This window comes from Cynocephalus volans, chromosome 11 (genome assembly GCF_027409185.1).
Source record: "Cynocephalus volans isolate mCynVol1 chromosome 11, mCynVol1.pri, whole genome shotgun sequence".
Lineage (NCBI taxonomy): Eukaryota > Metazoa > Chordata > Mammalia > Dermoptera > Cynocephalidae > Cynocephalus > Cynocephalus volans.
The window spans coordinates 60,981,651-61,003,579 of NC_084470.1; the positions used below are offsets into that span (position 1 = coordinate 60,981,651).

The 21,929-nt window shown below is 35.9% G+C and overlaps 1 protein-coding gene across 1 annotated transcript in view; it reads left to right on the top strand.

The window, feature by feature from the left end:
- The window catches only part of DOCK3 (dedicator of cytokinesis 3), a 390,304-nt gene that overhangs the window by 185,339 nt on the left and 183,036 nt on the right, over window positions 1-21,929 (top strand). The window contains exon 6 of the mRNA XM_063113398.1: window positions 12,398-12,546. Coding sequence (XP_062969468.1) covers window positions 12,398-12,546 — 149 coding nt within the window. The remainder of the gene's footprint in view (window positions 1-12,397; window positions 12,547-21,929) is intronic.

Below are 21,929 nucleotides of genomic sequence, written 5' to 3' on the forward strand. Positions count from 1 at the left end.
TGACTCAATAGCAACACACACACACACACACACAGATTTTAAAATGGACTATGGAACTCAATAGGCATTTCTCCGAAGAAAACATATGAATGGCCAGTTACCTCTTCTCATAAGGCCCCCGGTCCTATTGGACTAGGGCCTCACCTTTATGACTTCATTCAATCTTAATTACCTCCTAAAGGCACTGTTTCCAAATACAGTTACATTGGGTGTTAGAGTTTGAACATATGAATTTTGGGTGGGCACAATTCAGTCCATAGCACTAATATTTACAGCTTTTGAATCTTTGTTCATAACTGAAATGGGTATATATTTTTTTCTGTTTTAAATCGTCAGTTCAATTTTGAAATTAATGTTATACTATTCTTGTAAAATTAATTATGCTTATATCTGGTAGAAATTAACTGTGGAATATTTGGTAGACCTCTGGGCTTGGATCTTTTAGTGAATTGGAGTCTATCATTCAGTTTCTTTAGTGTCTATTTTTCTATTTAAGTTTTCTATTTCTGTTTGTGCCAGTTTGTGCATTTTATATTTTTTTTTTACAGAAATACGTTCTTTCTGTTTGGGGTTTCAAGTTTATCAGCATAGTTTTCAGAGCATACTGGTTTTAGTAGTTTACTTTGGATTTTGCTTTTTATAAATGAGCCTCTATGAGGTTTTATTAGGGTTGGTCCTCATTCTAAAGTCATTTAACCCTAGGACACTGTTAAAATCATATTTTTTACTTTTAGTGCTAAGAACCAGATGATGGATAGTTGTGAGTTTACCACATAATTATCCTCTTGGAGGGTACTTTCCAGTGAGTCAGATAGCCTTGCTAAGACAATATACCTTTGCTGTACTATATATGAACCTTATTCTGTTGATCTCCATTAAGGGAGAAGGATGAATCTATGCTAAGGGAATGAAATGGAGTTACCTCTTCTACCCTCTTTAACACTGTGAAAATTACAAGAAACTGGGAGGAGATCAGGGTGAACAATATATAGAGCTGTACATACCTGCTTATGTTGAGGTAGTTTAGAGTAATGGTTTCCAAACTTATTTTACTGTGCATCATACCCCTTAAAATTCTTTTGAACATACATGTGTACATATATATGTGTATGTTTACTTATATACACATTCATGTTAATATTTACATTATAAACATATACAAAAAATTTTCAAAGATCACAAAGGTGAAATAATGTAAATTATGTGGCCTGAAACTAATATTCTGTACAGTAAATATCATCAGCAGTATCATCATTGCTATATGAGACTTACAGAATTATAGGGTATTAGTCTAGATTCTTCAGAGAAACAGAACCAGTAGGATATACAAGGGTACTTCAAAAAGTTCATGGAAAAATATAATTAAAAACTAATATGAGGGCCAGCCCGCGGCTCACTCGGAGAGTGTGGTGCTGATAACACCAAGGCCGCGGGTTTGGATCCTATATAGGGATGGCTGGTTAGCTCACTGGCTGAGCGTGGTGCTGACAACACCAAGTCAAGGGTTAAGATCCCCTTACCGGTCATCTTTAAAAAAAAAAAAAAACTAATATGAATCTTTTAATGAACTTTTTCAATTACCCTTGTATATAAAGGAGATTTCTTATAGGAATTGGCTTATATGGTGATAGAGGCTCAGAAGTCCCACAGTCTGCCATCTACAAGTTGGAGAACAAGTAATGCTGGCAGTGTAATTCAGTTTGGCCTGAGAATTGGGAGGCAAGTAGTGTAGGTCCTGGTCTAAGTCTAAAAGCCCAAAAACTAGTAGCACCAATGTTCAAAGGCAGGAGAAGATGTATGTCTCAACTCAAGCAGGGAGAGAAAATTTACTCTCTTTGCCTTTTTCTTCTATTCAGTCCCTCAGTGGGTTGGATGATGCTCACCCATATTAGCGAATGTAATTGTCTTTACTCAGTCTTCTGTTTCAAATGCTGGTCTCTTCCAGAAGCACTCAGAAATCTTTTACCAGCTAACTGGGCATCCCTTAGCTTAGTCAAGTTAATACATAAAATTAACCATCGCAAATAGTATTATATGATTCTGTATAACCATATATATTTTGGATGAGAATAACTTACCTGAAAATCCTTTATTCTAAGAAAAATTTTGGTTTTATACTTTGTGGTGCAACAGTCTGAAGTCAACCCACTGGGTTCAGGTCTAGGATTTAATATTAGTAATACATAATTTATTTCTCTTATTTTTCAAGAAAGAAAATTGTAAATAGCTTCTATCTACCTTATTCGCAGTAGAACATTCTTAAAAAGTAAACATTCATTTCATCTGGAGGAGATAGAATTTCTTCACATAAAATTTTTAAAAACAGGCACAACTAAACAATACTTGAGGGATACATACATAGGTAGTTAAAATATAAAGGAACAAAAGGACGCAAATCAAGATCATGGTTACCTTGAGGAGGTTAAAAGGATTATTATTAGGGAGGTGCACATGGTAAAACTCAAGGGCAAAGGTCAGATATGGTGTCCTGGTGGAGGTGCATGGTCATTGTTTGGCACATCTAGAAGAATCGGTGATGTTTGGAAGCACGTCCAAAACAGAGTGTCTGTTAGAGGGAAAGAAAGGAATGTGGTATGGTAATAGCCATACTTACATAGTCCTTACTAGGTGCCAGGCAGAGTTAATAACACTACATAGATTACTTCTTTCTTTTTTCCTTCTTGTATCTTTCTTTTTGTTAAAATAATGAGGAAACTGAGGCACACAGAGGTTAGTAAATTTTCCCAAGGCACTACAGTTGGCAGAGTTGAGATAGAAAACCAAGCATTCTGACTCTCAAGTTAGTATCCCTACCCACTTTATTAAATACCTGAAACTGGGTAATTTGTGAAGAAACAAGTTTTATTGCTTACAGTTTCAGAGGCTGGAAAGTCCAAAATCTAAGTAAGACATCTGGTGAGCACCCTGTTGGTGGCAAATCAACACAGTGACATGGGTTCTCATATGGCAGATGGTGAAGTGAGAGAGAGACAGAGAGAGAGACAGAGACAGAGAGATTCTCACACACTCTCTTTTTAAAGCTGTCAGAACCACACCATGACCACCATTAAACTATCAATGGATTAATCTATTCATTAAGGCATACTCCTCACAATCTAATCACCTCTTCAAGGCTCCACCTTACAATTACCATAATAGGATTTTCCACCATTTTAATGCTGTCACAGTAGGGATTAAGTTTCAATGAGCTTTGAGGAGACATCCAGTCCGCAACACCCACTGTGCTATATGTTCTGTACATTAAAGAATTATGAAACTCCAAAGCATGAGTCAGTAATAGGAAGGCAGGAAATGTTTTGGATAAATTTCACAGATTGTTTTTGATAGTAATGAACTTGAGAGGTAAATGGGAAGTATGGGGTGAGTTGTTTCTATTTTTGTTTAAAGTTTCCAGCTTTTTTTCCCCCAATAGGTAAGATAGAGTCTTTTTAAAAAAAAATTTATTTTCGTATTTATCATTATACAATGTAGTTGATATTTGTGGACCTTTACAAATTCCTGCCTTTCTCCCCCTCCATTTCCCCCTTTTCCACCCCTATCAGCATCATATCTGTTCTCTTAACAAGTTCAAGGAATTATTGTGATTGTTGTGTCTCCCCCCCACCATTTACTTGTTTATTTATTTATTTATTTCTATTAGCTCCAACATAAAAGTGAGAACATGTGGTGTTTCTCTTTCTGTGCCTGGCTTATTTCACTTAACATGATTTTCTCTAAGTTCATCAATGTTGCTATGAATGGCAGTATTTCGTTCTTTCTTACAGCAGATTAGTATTCCATTGTGTAGATATACCACATTTTCCTTATCCACCCATCTGATGATGGACATGTAGGCTGGTTCCAACTCTTGGGTGTTGTAAATAGAGCTGCGATAAACATGGGCGTACAGATGTCCCTTTGACATGATGATTTCCATTCCTTTGGGTAAGTACCCAGCAGTGGGATAGCTGGGTCATTTGGCAGTTCTACATATAGTTGTTTGAGGAACCTCCATACCATTTTCCATGATGGCTGAACCATTTTATAGTGCCACCAACAGAGTAGGAAGGTTCCCCTTTCTCTGCATCCTCACTAGCTTTTGTTATTCTCAGTCTTTTGGATATTAGCTAGCCTAACATGATATCTCCATGTTGTTTTGATTTGCATATCCTGGATGCTGAGTCATGTTGAGCATTTTTTCATATGTCTGTTGGCTATTTGTATATCTTGGGAAAATGCTTATTCAACTCCTTTGCCCATTTTTAAATTGGGTTACTTGTTTTTTTGCTGCTGTTTGAGTTCCTTGTATATTCTGGATATTAATCCATTGTAGGATGTATATTTTGCAAATATTTTCTCCCACCCTGTTGGTTGTCTTTTTGCTTGTTAATTGTTTCTTTTGCTGTGCAGAGGCTTTTTAGTTTGATATAATCGCATTTGTTTATTTTTCCTTTGGTTGCTTGTGCTTTTGGGGTTGTATTCATGAAGTCTTTGCCTAGTCCTACTTCCTGAAGTGTTTCCCCTATGTTTTCTTTTAGGAGCTTGATAGTTTCGGACATATATTTAATTCTTTAATCCATTTTGAGTTGATTTTGATATATGGCGAGAGGTACAGGTCTAGTTTCATTCTTCTACATAGGGATGTCCAATTTTCTCAGCACCATTTATTGAAGAGGCAATTTCTACAGAGTCATTTAAAAGGACTAGAGTAAACCAGAGGATTTAGCACAACACAGTGCCTTTAGTAGGGAACTTGTGGATGCTCTTGGAATTTCAGCCCTGTGTGAAAGGACTGTTCCTGCTGCATCTCTGGACAGCTTACATGTGAATGTGCACCCTTTGCCTTTTCCCTTTCTTTGCTGCAGCAAGGAGACTCAGATCCTAAAGGGGCTTGGTTGATAGGATAGCTACTATGAATTCTGCCCTGTATGTCCTGTTACCAGAGTGTGAAAGCTGTGACTGGATAGATACTATGCTGTAGTCAAGAGACAAAGCTTTCTCCAGGGCATTCTTCTACTGTGGGGAGTGTGTTTTATTTCTCATATGCTCTGGTAATGAGAGATATAAATGATCTAGCCTTTGTGTTGATCCTGACAGGGGATCTTGCACTAGTGCAGATTTGTCTGGTTATATTTATTAAAATTAAAATTCATAAATAGCAGTGAAGGCTGGATTGAGACTGCTTAACTTTGTGACCCACAGCAACCCACATGAGGGGGGAGGTGAAGGGTAGTGTTTTATTGTAGGTATTTTTCAATTTCATCTTTTTTTAAAAAGTCAAAGACATATGTATATAGGGGTTTTAAAATTCATATATTAAATCCCAATAGGCATTTAATGAAAAATAGCAGTTCCTGGCCCCATCTGTTCCCAGTACTGATTCTTATTCCACACTCATTTTCCCAGTTCTTTTAGCTGTTTCTTCTGGTACTCCATATTTCTAAATAATATTCTTTTAATGTATACTTGATTTTTAAATTTTAGTTATTTAATAATCTTATTACAGAAGACAAGAATTAAGCTGTGAATGCTCTTGTCCCTACACATATATTCTTCCTCTCCTTCAATACTCTCAAAATAGTTGTATCACCATTTTTGGAATCAATATTCAGTTGTTACTATACCTGTGTAACTACTTTCACATATAGTGAACTAAGATTACATTTTCTTTTCCATGAAACTGCTTGTAGTTAAAAATCATTTCTCCTTTTAAATTTGCTTTGTTTCCTGTGTTTTCTATGTTTCAGATTTCAGGCAGAAATGAAAGTCTTCTTTGGGAATGTTCAAACACTTTAGGTTTTTTAAATCCGCTTAATTTTTTTTCTTAGTTTATCCTGTGTGGAGCCCTGTCACATCCTTTGTTAATATCGCCTGAGAATTTTCTTTACATCTGTCCTAGGTCCCTTTATTCCTTAGGTTAAATCAGTATCACATTGATTCTTGGTTTGCTTCCTCATTTGGTAAAACACTTTCCCCATAACCTCCTGAGAAAAGTGTGTGGGAGAAAAAATGTTTATTTGAGATTTTGCATATTTAAAATGTTTTTAGCTTATTCTTTCTTTTGATTAACAGTTTGGCTGGATATAAAATTCTTTGTTATAAGTAAGACAAAAAATTTTGAAAGCGTTGATTTATTATTTCCTGGCTTCCAGTGTTGTTGAGATATTCATGTTATGTCATGTTCCAGTGTTCTTCTAGTTCCTGACCCTTTTATTGACAAATTGTTTTCCATGAAAATTTTTAGGATCATCTGTTTGTCCCCAGTATTCTGATATTTTACAGTGATGTGCCTTAGTTGCCTCTTTTTTTAAAAAATTGAACCATAATTGATCATACATATTTGTGGGGTACTGAGTTGAATATCAATACCTGTGTACAATATATGATCAAATCAAGTTAGTTAGTATATTCATGATTAGAAAACATAATCGTTCTTTGTAACCCTTCACCAAATTCTCGATAACCCCCTCCCCCTCCCTTCTCACCTCTGGTAACCACAGTTCTGTTCTCTCCTTTTGAAAGTTCAACATATTATTGTGATTGCTGTATTTATTTTTCTTTTTTATTTATTAGTTTATTTTTTAGCTTCCACTTATGAGTGAAGGCATGTGGTATTTCTCTTTCTGTGCCTGGCATATTTCACTTAACATGATTTTCTCCAAGCTTACCCAGGTTGCTGAGAATGGCAGAATTTCATTCTTTTCTATAGCTGAGTTGTATTCCATTGTGTATATACCCACATTTCCCTTATCCAGTCATCTGTTGAGGAACATTTAGATTGGTTCCATCTCTTGGCTTTTATAAATAGAGCTGGGATAAACATAGAAGTGAAGGTTTCCCTTCAGCATGATGATTTCCACTTCTCTGGGCATATACCCAGTAGTGGGATTGCTGGATTGTGTGGCAATTCTATCTGTAGTTGTCTGAGAAATCTCCATACTGTTTTCTATAGTGGCTGCACTAATTTACAGTCCCACCAACAGTGTAGGAGGTTTCCCCTTTCTCCAGTCCTCACCAGCATTAGTTATTCTGTCTTTTTGATTCGTGGATGGGCTGGCTGCAGAGGCAGCAGCCCAGAGTCTGGGACATCTATTTGTATTACTTTGACAGTTTCTTCCCCTCTCTTCTCATAGTTCTCTCTTCCTGGAACTTTTTTATTAGAGTTGGATATTTTATTAGTTCATTTTGTGTTGCTATAACAGAACACCTGAGACTGGGTAATTTGTAAAGAACAGAGTTTTATTTGGCTTATGATTCTGGGACAGCTGCATCTGGCATGGGCCTCAGGCTACTTCTACTCATGGCAGAAAGCAGTAGGCAGCTGAGGAGTACAAGCAGATCACATGGCCAGAGGAAGCAAGAGAGAGAGAGAGAAGGTGCCAGGGTCTTTTAAACAACCAGCTCTCACGGGAACTAAGAGAGTGAGAACTCACCAATTACTCCCTCCCCTAGGGAGAACAGTAATCCATTCATGAGGGATCCACCCCCATGACTCAAACAGCTTCCAACACTGTCACGTTGGGGATCAGATTTCCGCATGAGTTTTGGGGGGACAATACATCCAAACTCTGTCAGATAGCCTGGAATGATTCACTAATTTTCTTATTTTTTCTCCCGCATTTGTCCATTGCATTGCATTGTCTTTTTGTTATACTTTCTGGCAGAATTTCTCAACTTCATGTTTCATTATTTTATTGTTTGTGTTTTAAATTACAGCTATCCTGTTTTTATTTTATTTTTAAAATTTAAAATAAATTTTTAATTTTTTTATTGCCTGGCATTTTATTTATTTTTTATTAGCATATTCATTATTACAAATCATGCTAATTCTTTATGCCCCAATCTAATCTTGTCTCTTCCTCATCCCCCTCCACCCTCTAATAACCATAGATTTGTTCTCTCCTTCTGATAGATTAACTGTTTCCCAGTTTAATTGTTGCCTCGATGATCTGTCCAGTGCTGAGAGAGGTGTGTTCAGGTCTCCCTCTATCATCATATAGCAGATGCTTCTTCTATTACTCTGGAGTGTGCTTTGTTAAGAGAGAAGTCTTCTTCTTCTTTTTTTTTTAATATCCTGTTCTTCCTTCATGGATGTGTTATAATCTTTATGTTCTCTGAAAATATTGATTATTTTTTCTTTTACTCTGGCATTGTGTTTCTTTCCTCCAATTTCCATTTTTCTGACTGTTTTTTCCTTCATGTTGGAAACTTTCCTTATTATATGGTGTTCTTTGTCCACTCATATTGAAGAATGAGGCATTAAAGTGTTAAGTTCTGTGAATGGGGCTAATGTTTATTAATTGGTGGACATTACTGTTGAGTGAACAGAAGAGGGCATGGCTTTTCGCGGAAGAAAGAGAGCAACTCAGTATTTCTGGATCTCCACCACCTGCACCCCCCTATCCCCGCCCCAGCTCCCTATTTGTCTTTCCCTACTCCACCCTCAGGGCTTGTTTTTCAGTTTTCTATTCTCTAACGAGTTATCTACTTTCCAGCTTTTATCTTTAACATCTGGAGGAAAGGGTATTTGTACCTGGGGAGGATTGGAGCTCGGTTTTTTTTTTTGTTTGTTTTTGTTTTTTGGCCTATCTAAGAAAAGATACCTAAGGGAGACAGATAAAGGGCTGTCTTTAAGTACAGGCTTGCTCTGCCTTGTCTAGAAAGGTGATTGGGAGCCTGAGAATGCCTCAGCTGTCCTCTGCCCAGTGTTATGTAAGTCCACCCTGTTCAGAATTGTGAATGGGTGTCCTTGATTTCAGCAACTGTGGCCTCCATTTTTCATATCATTAATGTTTTCCCTACCTTTGGCTTTCTTCCCTTTTTAACAAGATTTGCTGAAGGGGATAGAATATGACCAGCTTACTTAAAATAAGATTCTTTATGGGGACTACCCTACAACTTTGCTTATTAACTAACTCACAGACATCATTGTGGCACAGCCTTTCTTTCCACATAGGATTACAAATAGTTTAGTAAAAATAATTTTTAAATAAGAAGCTTACAAACTCATTTTTTCTGCAGGGTTCCAAAGATATTTTCACAAGGATGAGGCAAATTCTACTCAGCATGTGGTTGCAAAGTAGTTTAATCACTCTAAATTTATGGTTCTGCTGACTTTTCAGTGTACCTTTCAGATATTCTGTGACTGAATTAGTCTGTAGAGCTTTTGGAGAGGGTGGACATATTGATAAAATGAGCTACAGACTACTACTAATTCTACTTCTTCTTCCTCTTCCTCCTCCCCTTTTCCCCCTCCTCGCTCCCTCCCTTCTCTTTCCTCTCTCCTCTCTCCCTTCTCCTCTCTCCTCCTTCCTTCTCATCCTCTTCTTTTTCTTTCTTGAGTTCCTCTTCATGTGGATTTTCCTGCCTTTATTTTAGCAGTGACAGAAACTAGGGATGATTGTGCTAGAAAACTAAATCTGTAGTGCCATCCTAATTACACTGTTATTTTAATCCATGGGAAAAGGATTATTTATTTGAGTAGAGTATTCTGCTGTCTTGTGGCATCAAATGATTCCAGGTGAATTGTGTCCTTTTGTGCTAGTCGCCCAGATTGTTCAGCTTCAGTGATTTGTGTGCTTTTTTCTGCTAACAAACCTGAGTGCAGTGTGATGTCAGAGCAATGGTGGTGGACACTCCAGTGCTAAGGTCTCTGGTCAAAGAGTTTGTTAGGTTTGTCTGGAAAAAGAGAATAGAGATCAATGAAGGTTACCACAATGCCAAATCTCCTGGTCAATTCTCAGGTGATATTTATTTAGCCTTTCAGTGCATTTGACAAAGTTGTTCTTAAGATCCAGTTTTCATTTGGCTTTTATGACACCATACTCTCCTGCTTTTTCTTTCACCTCACTACTTACTTTTCCCTTGTGTCCTCTGCTAGATATTCCTCACTCTCCTGACCTCTAACTGTTGGAACTCTAAACATTTGGACTTAGTGTGTCCAAAATTGAACTTGTTTTCTTCCAGAAATGCTCCCCAAGCCAGAAAACAAGAGTGATTCTTGATTGTGTTCATACCCCACATCCAGTCTATCAGCAGATCCTGGCACCTCTACCTACAAAACATGTCAAAACTCCAAGCCCTTCTTAATGTCACCATTCTTACCTTCATCCGAGCAATCATCATGCGGTGGATTGTTGCAATAAGTAGCATCCTGATGGTAACCCCTGCTTTCCTCTATGCCTTTTCATAATTTATCCTCAAAGAATTAGGTCATATCACATCACTCTTCTGCTCCAAATCTTCAGTGACTTCCCATCTTGCTTAGAATAAGAGCCAAAGCCCTCAACATGGTTTACAAAGGTCCTGCCTAATCTGGTCCCTACTGCCTCTCCATCTGCATCATCATCACTCTCCCCCTTGTTCACTTTGCTCCAGGTGCACTGACCTCCCTCTTTTTCTGAACATGTAAAGTCTACTTCCACATCAAGACCTTTGCACTTGTTTCTTATGCCTGGAAAACTTTCCCAGTTTTCTCAAATGCTGACACTTCATTGAAGTTTGTATTCAAAGTTCAGCTCCCAGAGAAGTTTTTCTCTGACTACTCTACCTAAAGCATTACCTTCCCCCACACTCCAACCAGCCCACCCTTGATCAATCACTGTCCCTACTTTGCTTTTTTTTTTCTTAGAACTTACCACCACCATTAATTATTTGCCTATTGTCTGCTCTTTAAAATGAAAGTGCCATGAGAGTGGTGAGTTTTGATCACAGCAAAGTGATAGCCCTCATCAGGTGCAACATAAGCATTTTTTAATTGGGTGAATGAATGAATGCTGTGTAAATATGCATGCAATGGATTATTGTGTATGCTTTGATAAGAAAATAGTAATCCTAACTTCCTATTTTAAACTTAGGTGGCTCTGTTTTATCAATAAATTCATTGCTTATCTTTAAGATTCCAATTTTCCAGATGAGGCAGTTTGCTTAGGCCCTGGTGCTTTTTTGAGCTGGCAGTGATTTGTTAGTTCTGCCCTTTTGCCAGCACTGTATGTCATCAAGGTGCTTAACTTTTCTGTATCTGTTCATTGACTAAAGGACAATAAGTTATTTGATGTAATTAGAGTGCATGATTCGTATGGTCTTAGTTAAAAATAATTTCTCTTTAAGATGGACCTTTAAAATTCAAATGCTCCAATAGATTATTTCTAAGTAGTATGATGTTCTGAACATTTTAATTGTAAGATCATTGCCACCTAAAAATACCATCTAATTCTACTTGTTTGTAATTTGCTTTATAGTTAATTTCATTTTTAGCCACCTGAATCAAGCTTATTTTGGCAAACATCTTTTTTAGGGTAAATCCCACGTAGATATTTTACTAACGCTATGGTGCGTAGTGATCTGCCTTTAAAAGCATTCTTTATAGGTAGATTACATTCAAGAATTTTAATTATCATGTAAAATTATACTTCTGTATAACAGAAACAGAAAGCTAAAGATTTTGAAATCAAGATTTCCCTTTGAGCAAATAGGACTTTTGTTTTTAAATCTGTATTAAGTACCTCTTCTTTCTGAAGCATCTACTCTCAAGGCAATTACATTTTTTACTTGTAAGGTTAAAAACCACTTTAATGTCCATAATTAACTTCATTGAGATGTTTCCACTTAACTCATATAAAGGTGACACTTTTTATTAAACTGAAAAGACTAGAAATCTGTGACACTAGGGCACACATAAAAGCTTAGGAAAGCTATTTAGAAAGCTAGATGAGGCCTAGAAAACCAGGAATGAATCTCACTCCAGAGACTGTGGCTTATTATTGAAACCTTAGTTGCTTCAAAATAGGACAAATGATCCCCCTGCCCCCACCCCCGTGATGCTTTCAAGAATTAAGTCATATCATGTCACTCTTCTGCTTCAAATCTCCAGTGATTTCCCATCTTGCTTAGAATAAAAGCTAAAGTCCTTAACATGGTTTACCAAGGCCCTGCCTAATCTGGTCCCTCTCCCTCTCCTTTTTTGTCTCCCTCTCCCAACTTGGGTATCCTTGCTAGAGAAACTAGAGATGTTGCTGGATGGTTGAAATTTTTGCTGTTACTTGCATTGTAACTTCTGTGAGGGAAAACAGCTCTGGGCACCTGTGTAACTTTTTGTTCTGATTAGGCTTAGTAACTTTGATTTACTGGAAAATGAATTGTCCAGAATGGGGTAGAGATAAATGGTACTTTTATATGATCCAAATCAATTACTTTGTTAGATGTTACTATGTAGAGGTTTGCAGACAATAGGAACTAAGGACTTTGTTTTAAGATTTTTAAGTAAGCTCCTCTTTACATTGCCTTAAGTGGTTCAGAAAAATGAGCACTTTTCATAGTTTAACTATTTTTCTCTCTCTCTTCATTCCCTTTCCATATCCCTTTTGTATTTCACCCAACATCAAAAATGCTCTTTCAGAAACACAAAGTAGATCTTTTCTACAAACTACGCCATGTGATGAATGAACTTATTGACCTGAGAAGGCAGCTACTGTCTGGTCACCTGACTCACGATCAGGTGCGGGAGGTTAAGCGGCACATCACGGTGCGCCTGGACTGGGGTAATGAGTAAGTATGAATGTTATTTGGGCATCTCTCAGTTTCATTAATGATAACTCAGTCATCATAGAGTTTGTACCTGATTAAAGCTGTCTTTAATGAGTAAAAGACAATGTTATATTCTCTACTAAGCTTTCATTGTTTTTGCTAGTGGTAGTTTCTTCTAGTTAGCAAGAGACACTCACTGGTTCCAGTCACTGAAACTTTGAGCTTCTGTTTTCACTTCTGGAAAGGAGAATTAAAAGAATTGGGCTAGATTATCTTCTGAGGTCTATTCCAGCTCAAATTTCTTGATTCTATACCTCACCAATCAGAATATTTTTAAAAAATCTTTTAGTGCTTTTTAAAAATTGTGCATTTGGTGTTTTTTACATTTATAGTGATACAGTGAATCTGAATAAGCATAACCTACAAATGGAAGCTATCTATATTTGTACTTCAGAATATGCTTAACTACCTTATCACTCAGAAATATTCCTGCTTTTATGCAGGAATTTGCTATTACCATCAAATTCTAAGCCTTTGGCACAGGAAGTTAGGGTACTATCTAGTGTTCAGATTTTATGTCTTCCTAGATTTAATAATTGATATAATTATCAGGTGCTTTTGTCTTACTCTCTTAAAATTCGGCCCATTGACCTTTGAAGTGACAAGGTTATTTCCTATTTAAGATATACATATACCTTAAGTATATTTAAGTATATATCTTTAGCTCCTCTCCCTCTTAAGACGTCACTGAAATGATAGAAAATAACAAGAATGGAAAGGGGTCCACCAGTAAATGAGATATATGATTCCATTTCTGGAAGCTGGAAATTAAATGAAAGATTAATGACAGAGGAAGCACAGTATATGTGGAGGAAACTTTAGCTAATGAGGGAGCCATTCTGCTTGTAGCTCCCAGATTCATTGAGGGTGGGAGTGGGCCTGGGAGCTTAAAAAAGGGGCTTGGCTTAAAAGTATATATAAGGAATGATCCACTCCAATGAGCAGAAAGCCTGGCTAGGTGTTTCCCCTTTAGATAAACAAATACAAAAACCAAGTAGGGAAAAACTGGGTATCAAGAGTGTGAACTGAGAACTTATTCCAAAGTGCTCCACATTCTGGCATTTAAGGGTTTCAGAATATAATAACTATATCCCTCCCACTTACCAGGAAGAGAAACTTGCCAGTCACCCACCCTTGTACAAGAAACTTCCATTGTTCATAGACAATGAAGTATCACCAGGTGTTTGAAGAAATCCTTCTAGAGAGAAAGACCAGGATAAACAAAATGTCTGGACCCAGAAGAAACAACCTGTCCCGAGAAAGTTGAGATTCATAATGCACTTCAAAACAAAACAAGAAAACCCTCTAATATCCTCAAAGAGAATCAAGAATATCTCTTATATAGAATAAGATGCTATGAAAAAGGAATGGTGAATGTAACTTCCATAATAAAACATTTTTAAAGACAGGATAAAGTTTGTGTAATCTCCAGGAAAATAAAACAAAATGATGGGAAATAGTTGAGGAAAGAAGTTCAGTGTAGAGGCTTAATCCAGGGGTATCCAACATCAGACATTATCATTTCCAGAAAAAGAACAAAGGCAATGAAGAGGAAATTCTAAAGAAATAGAAGAGAATTTCCCAGAGCTAAAGGACCATGAGTCTTAGGATTGAAAGGGCCCACCAAGTATTAGTATAATGAATGGGGAGGGAAAACCCCACAAGGCACATTAAGATATTTTAGTATTCCAGGGATGAAAAAAAGATCCTTAAAGGTTTTTTTCAGACAGAACAGCAGGTCCTCTCACACTGGCCTCAAAACTTTTATCATTAACACCGGATGCCAAAAGATAGTAAAGTAATATCTTCATAGTTCTCTGGGGAAATGATTTGCTAGCCAGAATTTTATAAACAACCAAACTAAATGTAAGGGCCAAATAAAACCATTTTTAGGTATTCAAGCATGCATTAAAGTTACCTCTCATGGCCCCTTTCTTAAGAAGGGACTTGAGGATGTGCTCCTGGAAGGTGGGAAGAGTAAATCAGGAAAGAGAAAACATGGAATCTAGTAAACAATAGATCCATCCCGGAGTGGTACTTTTCATCAGTAGAAAAGACAAAAGTACAACCCTAAATTGGTTATTTGTGACCTTCTTGAAGTGACAACATCTTCTCTTTGCTCATTTTAATTACACCTTCTCTTTACTATTAATAGGGTTGCTTTCTTCACACTACAGACAACTTGTATAATATAACATAAATTCAGGTGTACCATAGATTAGACAGTGTTCACTAAATCTAACTTTGGGTAATAAAAAAGCTTAGTAAAATATAGTATATTAACTTACAGCATAGCTACTGATTCTACCTCCTCAGCCCCAGATGCTACAATGTTATGATGTTATATGTATCACTGCATTTATTTAAAAAATCAATAATAGTAATAATTGCAAACATAATATTACTGTGTGTCAGGCAGATTGTTACACCTGAACTGATGGCACTGATAGTTATGTAATTCATTATTTTGCAGTTTAACTGCAACTGTAGATAATAGTAAACAATGCAGAGAATCGTTTTAGAAATATCAGTATCTCTTAATCATAAAACTTGAGAAACCAGATTTTGCAGTCAATCTGAAAAATTAAAGATGATAGCTCAGAAACAAGTTCAAATTATACTTGAAAAAGACTAAGAACATTGTAAATACTTGGCAGTAAATTACAGAACTATTACACTTTCATTAATAACTTTGTCTCAGCGAAGTGTGTGTGTGTTGGAGGGGTGTATATAAGGGCTTTTAATAAACAAATAAGAACCAGAAACACAGTTTTATTCCCCTCTCCACTTTTTTCCTTCTCCCTTCCCTCTGCCTGTTTTTCATATCCCCCTTCCTTATTCTCTGTCTGCATCCTTCCTCCTTCCTTTTTTCTTTCCCTTGAACTTCTTTCCCTCCAATCCCCTCTTTTTCTTTTTTACATTTTCTCCTTTCCCCTGGTAGAAAATATAGTCACTTAAAAACCTAAAGAAGAACTCTGTAGGTCTAGCATTATCAAAAGAAAAAGATATGTTGCCCCAAAACTGTTTTTTCTAGTTCTTGCTTGAGCTTACTCTTTTTAAAGTTTCCTTCCTGAAAGAAGAGACAGTATACTGTAAAAATAAAGTTATTTCATACCTTTAGGTTATGTAAAAGACTGTTCCACACAAAAGCCAAGCACTGATAACCATATCAATTGTTCCTATTTCATTCTGATAGTTCCACTCTTGTTCTACCACACTTCTATAAATGCCATAAAATATTGAAGCTTAGCACATGTTGACATGTGGTAGCTGTACAATGTTTGCTCAATCTATTTTAATGTTTTAATTGATGTAATTAAATATTAATCATATATGATTTTAAACTTTTATGCCTTTTCTGTGAGCTCTTACACAGACATTATAGCTATGCCTTTTCAGAATCTGTTTCAAAAACTGTTAATAATAGGTATTAATAGTTTATTGAATACATCACTGTGGCAAGTGCATGGTGTCACTTACATGCACTGTTATAGTAAAATGTACTATGCCCTTCCAAGATAAGACCTTCATTTTACCTAATGACTAAGGCTCAGAAGCACTTATCCCACTGTTGTATCATGAGTGGTAGAGTTGGTGTTCATACCTATAACTGATCCCAAAGCCCATATGCTTTGTACCTTACATCTCTCTAATTATCTGTAAATGTGAGTCTTAAAACCAGGCAAATTATTGTCTATTTCTAGTCCTTGAGCTATTTGATTTTTATTCTGTTCTCCAAGTGTGAATACTGTTATATCCCATAATATATATCTGATTTAACGTTCAGTTAGAATTTCTAAGGATAGAAACTGAACTGGTCCGATGCTCTATAATTTTGAGTTTAAATTAAATGTGTAACTCTTCACATCAATATAACAACAATTTTTGTTTCGTTTCCTGAGACTATGAATTATTTATTTGGCCAAAATTTGAAGATTTGGGCATTAAATTCATGGCTTACCTACTTGGTGGCCTATTTGGATATGTGTACAGTCACTCCATAACTAAAAATTATTAAGATTGTATAGGTAGAAACCAGCACTTACAATATTGTGCTCTTATAGTTTTAGGAACTACAATAGAGAAAGGGCATGAAACAAAGTTGTGTTCAAATTAACTAGTAATTATCTCTGCCCAGGTGTCCTATACAGAGAATGAATCAGTTAATGACATCTATTACAAGGGAATTTTAAAATAATTTGTCTAGCAATGTAAGTCTAATTGGGTAATTTAATATTTTAACATATTTCATAGAGATATTCATAAGTTTCTGCTCAGTCTTTAATCACTACAGTAAATATAACATAGCTAAGTTAAAATTGTCTTAACCCAGGACTCATGCCGACTAATTGATCTTTGCCTTAAAAAAATTCCTAAGAAATGTTTTAATCTTAGAATAATTTATAGAATTTCTATGTGTCTTCAGATAAAAAGTGTAGATTTGAATAAAATATAAGAATTTTTATTGAATTCAAGTGATGTTTCTATAGGTTTTAAGTGTCAGATGAAATAATTGGTATTGTTGTATTGTGAAGTTGCAGAATTTAGGACAAATCACTAATAAATATATAACTCTAGTTCTTCTATTCTTTTTCTTTATCCCTCTATCATTTTCCCTCCCCACCCTTTTCTACTTTCTCTCTTCTAAGCTATTCATATCCTTTCTTCCCACTTAATTTTTCAAGGGAATTGTTCTTGGAGTAAGCAACACAAACAGTAGTTTGGTTTGTAATATATGGAAAATATCCCCCAGTGAATTTCCTCTGAGTAGATTTATAACTAGGACACAAAAAGGTTTATGGATCAGTACTTTCCTTTTAAGGGCATGGTGATATTTTCCAGCTTCAGGACATCTAAGATTAGCAGAAATTTTCAACAGCTTCTCAGTTAGGGTTGTCCTGATATCTGGTGTTGTGCTCACCAATCAGTGTCTTGCACTTTTCACAAAGTCTGGGATGGCTTGGCTATTTTAAAGTGTGTATGGTCAAAAGCCTGTCAAATTATATGTTTGAATGATTGACTTTCTCTCCCCCTCCTCCCTTTATACCTCTTCCTCTCTCTCCCCTCACCACCCCCACTCATTATACACTGCACTTAGCACAGTGCCTGTACTTGGTTGGCAGTATGTGAATGTATTTGAGTAATAAAGTGGGTTTGTTCTAATGCCTGGTGGACACTCACTAAGAAATTGGTATTTGTTTCCTTCTGGTTTGATGTATTATCCTGGAATCATCCCTCAAACTATTATGACTGAATTGATTACAATCACTTGTAGCCATTAGTACTTAACTTTCACAGTTAATAGTACAAAGGCAGCAGGAATAGTAAAAATACCAGAGGTTTGGAGTAAGACCTAACTTGAGACAAGCTCAGCTCTGCTCCCTTAATAGGCCACTTAGTTAATCTCTCTGGGTCTTAGTTTCCTCAGTTATAAATGGGTCTAATACTTTCTGCTTCCCATAGTGCTTAGACATGATGTACATAAAGTGCCTAGCCCAAGAAAATGTAAAGGGTAGCTATTATTAGTTATGTCTTTTTATATGTTATTATATAAATATGCTGTGCTTTCATTAGTATAATTCTTATCTGTATGCTTTCTTTACTATAAGCATTAGAAAAGAGCACTACCCACAAGAAATCTTAACATCCCCATCTCCATTGTTTCCCATCTGATTTGGGGAGACAACCAAGTCCTCATACCCTACAGTGTTCATTGTATGTAATTAATTAACTTAAAATTATTTTCTGTGTTCTGTGGTTCAGATGAGGAAACCCAGAAGAAATAGATAAAATTGAAAACAGAATGAACATAGAACCTTAAACAAATATAAAATTCAGTGAACTTCATATAGAGATTCAGAGCCTCGGAGAGCTCCCCCTGAAAGAATATAGGGTCAGGAATATGTCTCTCATTCAGTGTTATGTCCCCAGGCTCAGTGTGAGCATAGAACAGAGTAGGTTCTAGTTAATATTTATTGAATCATTGAAATGAATGAATAAGTGATCAATGATGGGTGAGGGAAGACTAAATATTTTTGTGAAGACTGATTACCTAAACAATTAGTAAGACCATTTTTGAAAACTCAACTCTATTCTTTGTCTGTATGTGAATATACACAGATATATGTTCCCTGCTTGTGCCCATCTGTTTAAAGAGTTTATTATTCAGTCACTATACCTCTTCAGTCACAATCTCTGTACTTTAAGCCATATTTTGGCTAGTGATGTAACAGATAGTGATAATAATTATAACAGCAGTAGCAGTTCACAGTGCCAGGCACCATGCTGAGTGCTTTACATGGATTAATCTTTACAACAGCCTGTGATAGTAGATCAGACTATGTGGCTTGGTGGAAGAGCCAGGACACAAACCCAGGCACACTGACTTCAGAGCCCATGCTTCTGATTATTCTGTTGTATGGCCTCCTTTCGCTGTGAAGATAGAGAAGAGACCATATTGACCATTCTCTGTGCTTACTGTTTACTATTCTTGAAATATGTAAACCATAGGAAGAAACAGCCAGGAACATCTTTTTTTAGGTGATATTTGTAGTGGACACGGATTGCTTCTCACTGTGCAACATCTCTGTGTTTTTCCAGTGAAGACATTTGCCAATTTAATTTTTGCAAACTACTCTTTCTTTGAAGATAGTCTTAGTAGACAGAATTCAGTCTTCAGATTTTACCAGATCACCCATTAATCATTCTCCTATTTCTCAAGATTATGAAATTGAGAAACTGAAGGGCACTCTGCACTAAGTACTTCTAGGAGAGGGAGAGTACTCTATTCTCAGGGGAGGATTAGCATGATGAATAAGAACATTTGCTTGACTCATAACTCCTGTATTTACTGTATCCAGCTCTGTTGGTCTGGTACATAATAGGTCCTCAGAAATTATCTCTGGGGTGGGTGGATGGGTCTATGGATGGGTGGTTGACTGGACAAGCAAGTAAAGGAGCCATAATGCTAAGACAGAGTTTGTATAGATGCCTATCACTAGACAGGCCCATCACTGTGTGTGGTACAGTACCACAGTGCATATACACTCAATCCTGGCCCTACTGACTAGCCATTGGGATTTTTCTTAAGCTTTTGTATCTAAAACATCTATTTTGAGTGGATTATTTGCTCAGTCCTTTTTTATTTCCTAATTGTAGTACTTAGTCTATTCCATATATATTTTTGGATCTCCAGTGGTTGAAGAATATTTATAAAATGTTGTCTCTTCATTTTTTTATTTAGAAAAAGTTTAAATAGCATGATTACAGAAAATTTTGAAAATGTTTTAAAAGATCAATTTTCTAATTTGTTTCCTAATACAAATACTAGTCGCATTTTTGTGATCTTTCCAATATTTTTCCACTTGCATATAAAAGTATTTTAAATATTTCAGATCATATCTGCAAAATTATCTTTATGTAAAGTGCATTTTATGGGAAGAGGAGTAGAAAGGATGTGCTGCACCTCTCTTTTTCTCTCCGTGGACACTACTCCTTTGCATGCTGTGTTAGAAGCCAAAGGCCTGAAATTGTTTCAGAGAAATTAAGAATAGCTAATAAGAGGTGATGGAATGGTAACTTTCTTTGATAAAAGAAGGCAGGATCCCAATGGTAAAAAAATTAAATCTCTTATACATTTAAATGCATAAAACTTCAATAATCAGACAGATTTGATAACAGAGTTTTACTAATAAACTGTAAACTGTTGTGGTTAAGGCCAACAGTGTATTACTGATCTTCTCATTATACAAAGCTATAAGTTATTTTTAGCATATAGAACCAAAAATTTTTTCTTTTTAAAAATTAATATTTTTCTGTTTAAAGGATAATTGAAATTATCCTTTAATGATGCAGTATTCTATAATGATCCTATATGTATATAAGGCTTATATATATATATAAAATCCTTGCATGAAGGATAATACAAGTTACCCTTTAATAGAAAAACATTAGTTTTTATCCTTTAATAGAAAATGTTTTTCCTTTTTTCTGAGCCTGCTAGAAAAGTGTACATCTAAATTTTAGTTCTTAATCATAGTAATTATTTTAGCCTGAGCAATTAGTATGTTTGCTTCTACCTTCTTCATATAGGTTTGATTTTCTGTTTTTATTTTACCAATCTTATTGTAATTTGTTTAACCTCTTCAGATGTTTTCCTATAAACCAGGTATAGATTATAAATAAAATAAGTTTACATTTTGGATGTACACCTGACTTTATTTTAAAGGAGTGGGAGTTTTATGTACAAAAACAGCCTACAGAATTAACATTTTCTAAAAATAGTTCATTGACTAGTTGAAGAGAAAGAAAAATGTTTCTTCTTCCATAATCCCGTGAAATACTTTTGCCAAACACAATAATTCATAACCCTTGTTTTGGAGGAAGGTGGTCACAGAGTACCTCTGAAACCCTAATGACAGGTTTTTAAGTTCTCTCCTCAGAAAAAATTCATACATGGACACATGCACACACAAACTCATATAAGCAGTTTCAGGGGCCTACAACCTTCTAGATCTGTTGAACTCCAGGTTTAGAGCTGTTGTTCTAGAGTGTGCAAAAGGAACTAACATTTACTGAATATAAATTATGTACCATATATGAACCCAGGAGTTCTGGCTGCATCTAGAGTTATTTTCACTGCCTAATACTGCCACCAGTCAGCCATTAGTTACCAACGCTTCTTTCTTCCTGCCCAAAATTATACCAGATCTTCTAAATACTGTTGTCTTGAGTAGTAATACTCCTTGGTTAAACTTCTGTCTCTTGTTTCTTAAGATATTGGTGCTATACATTTTCAATTCTATACTAACACCAATATTAATTAAATTGGAAATATGATAAAAAAAAACTCAACAAAAACATATATCTCTTTGAGTTTAGTATTTTTAGGAGTGGATTTTTATGTGTTTGACTTTGAATTACAAATCTACTTGGACCCTGAATAAGTTTTTCATCCTAATAAAAGTAATGCATGACTGAACCTTGAGCATACTTTTAGAATGGGGAGAAAGAGAAACATAAACATGACTTATTAATAATCTAAAGAAAATCCATCCTTAACAAACTCAAGCACTCTGTTATAAGCGTAACACTGAATGAAATCTTTTTACCACCACAAGTGAAACTGCTTGATGACTGGAATTTTGCCAGCCTTACAATCCCTAGCCTCATTTATTTACCCAAAGGTGAACACAATTAGATGTTGCTGAATAAAGGCATGTCCCTGCTGGGGCAGTGTTTGAACCTGTCCACAAGATCGTGGCAGGTATGGGTTATGAGGTACACAAAGAGAGATAAGTAACCTGAAGGCATGGCATGCTGAGTGTGGCTTTTCTCTTTATTAG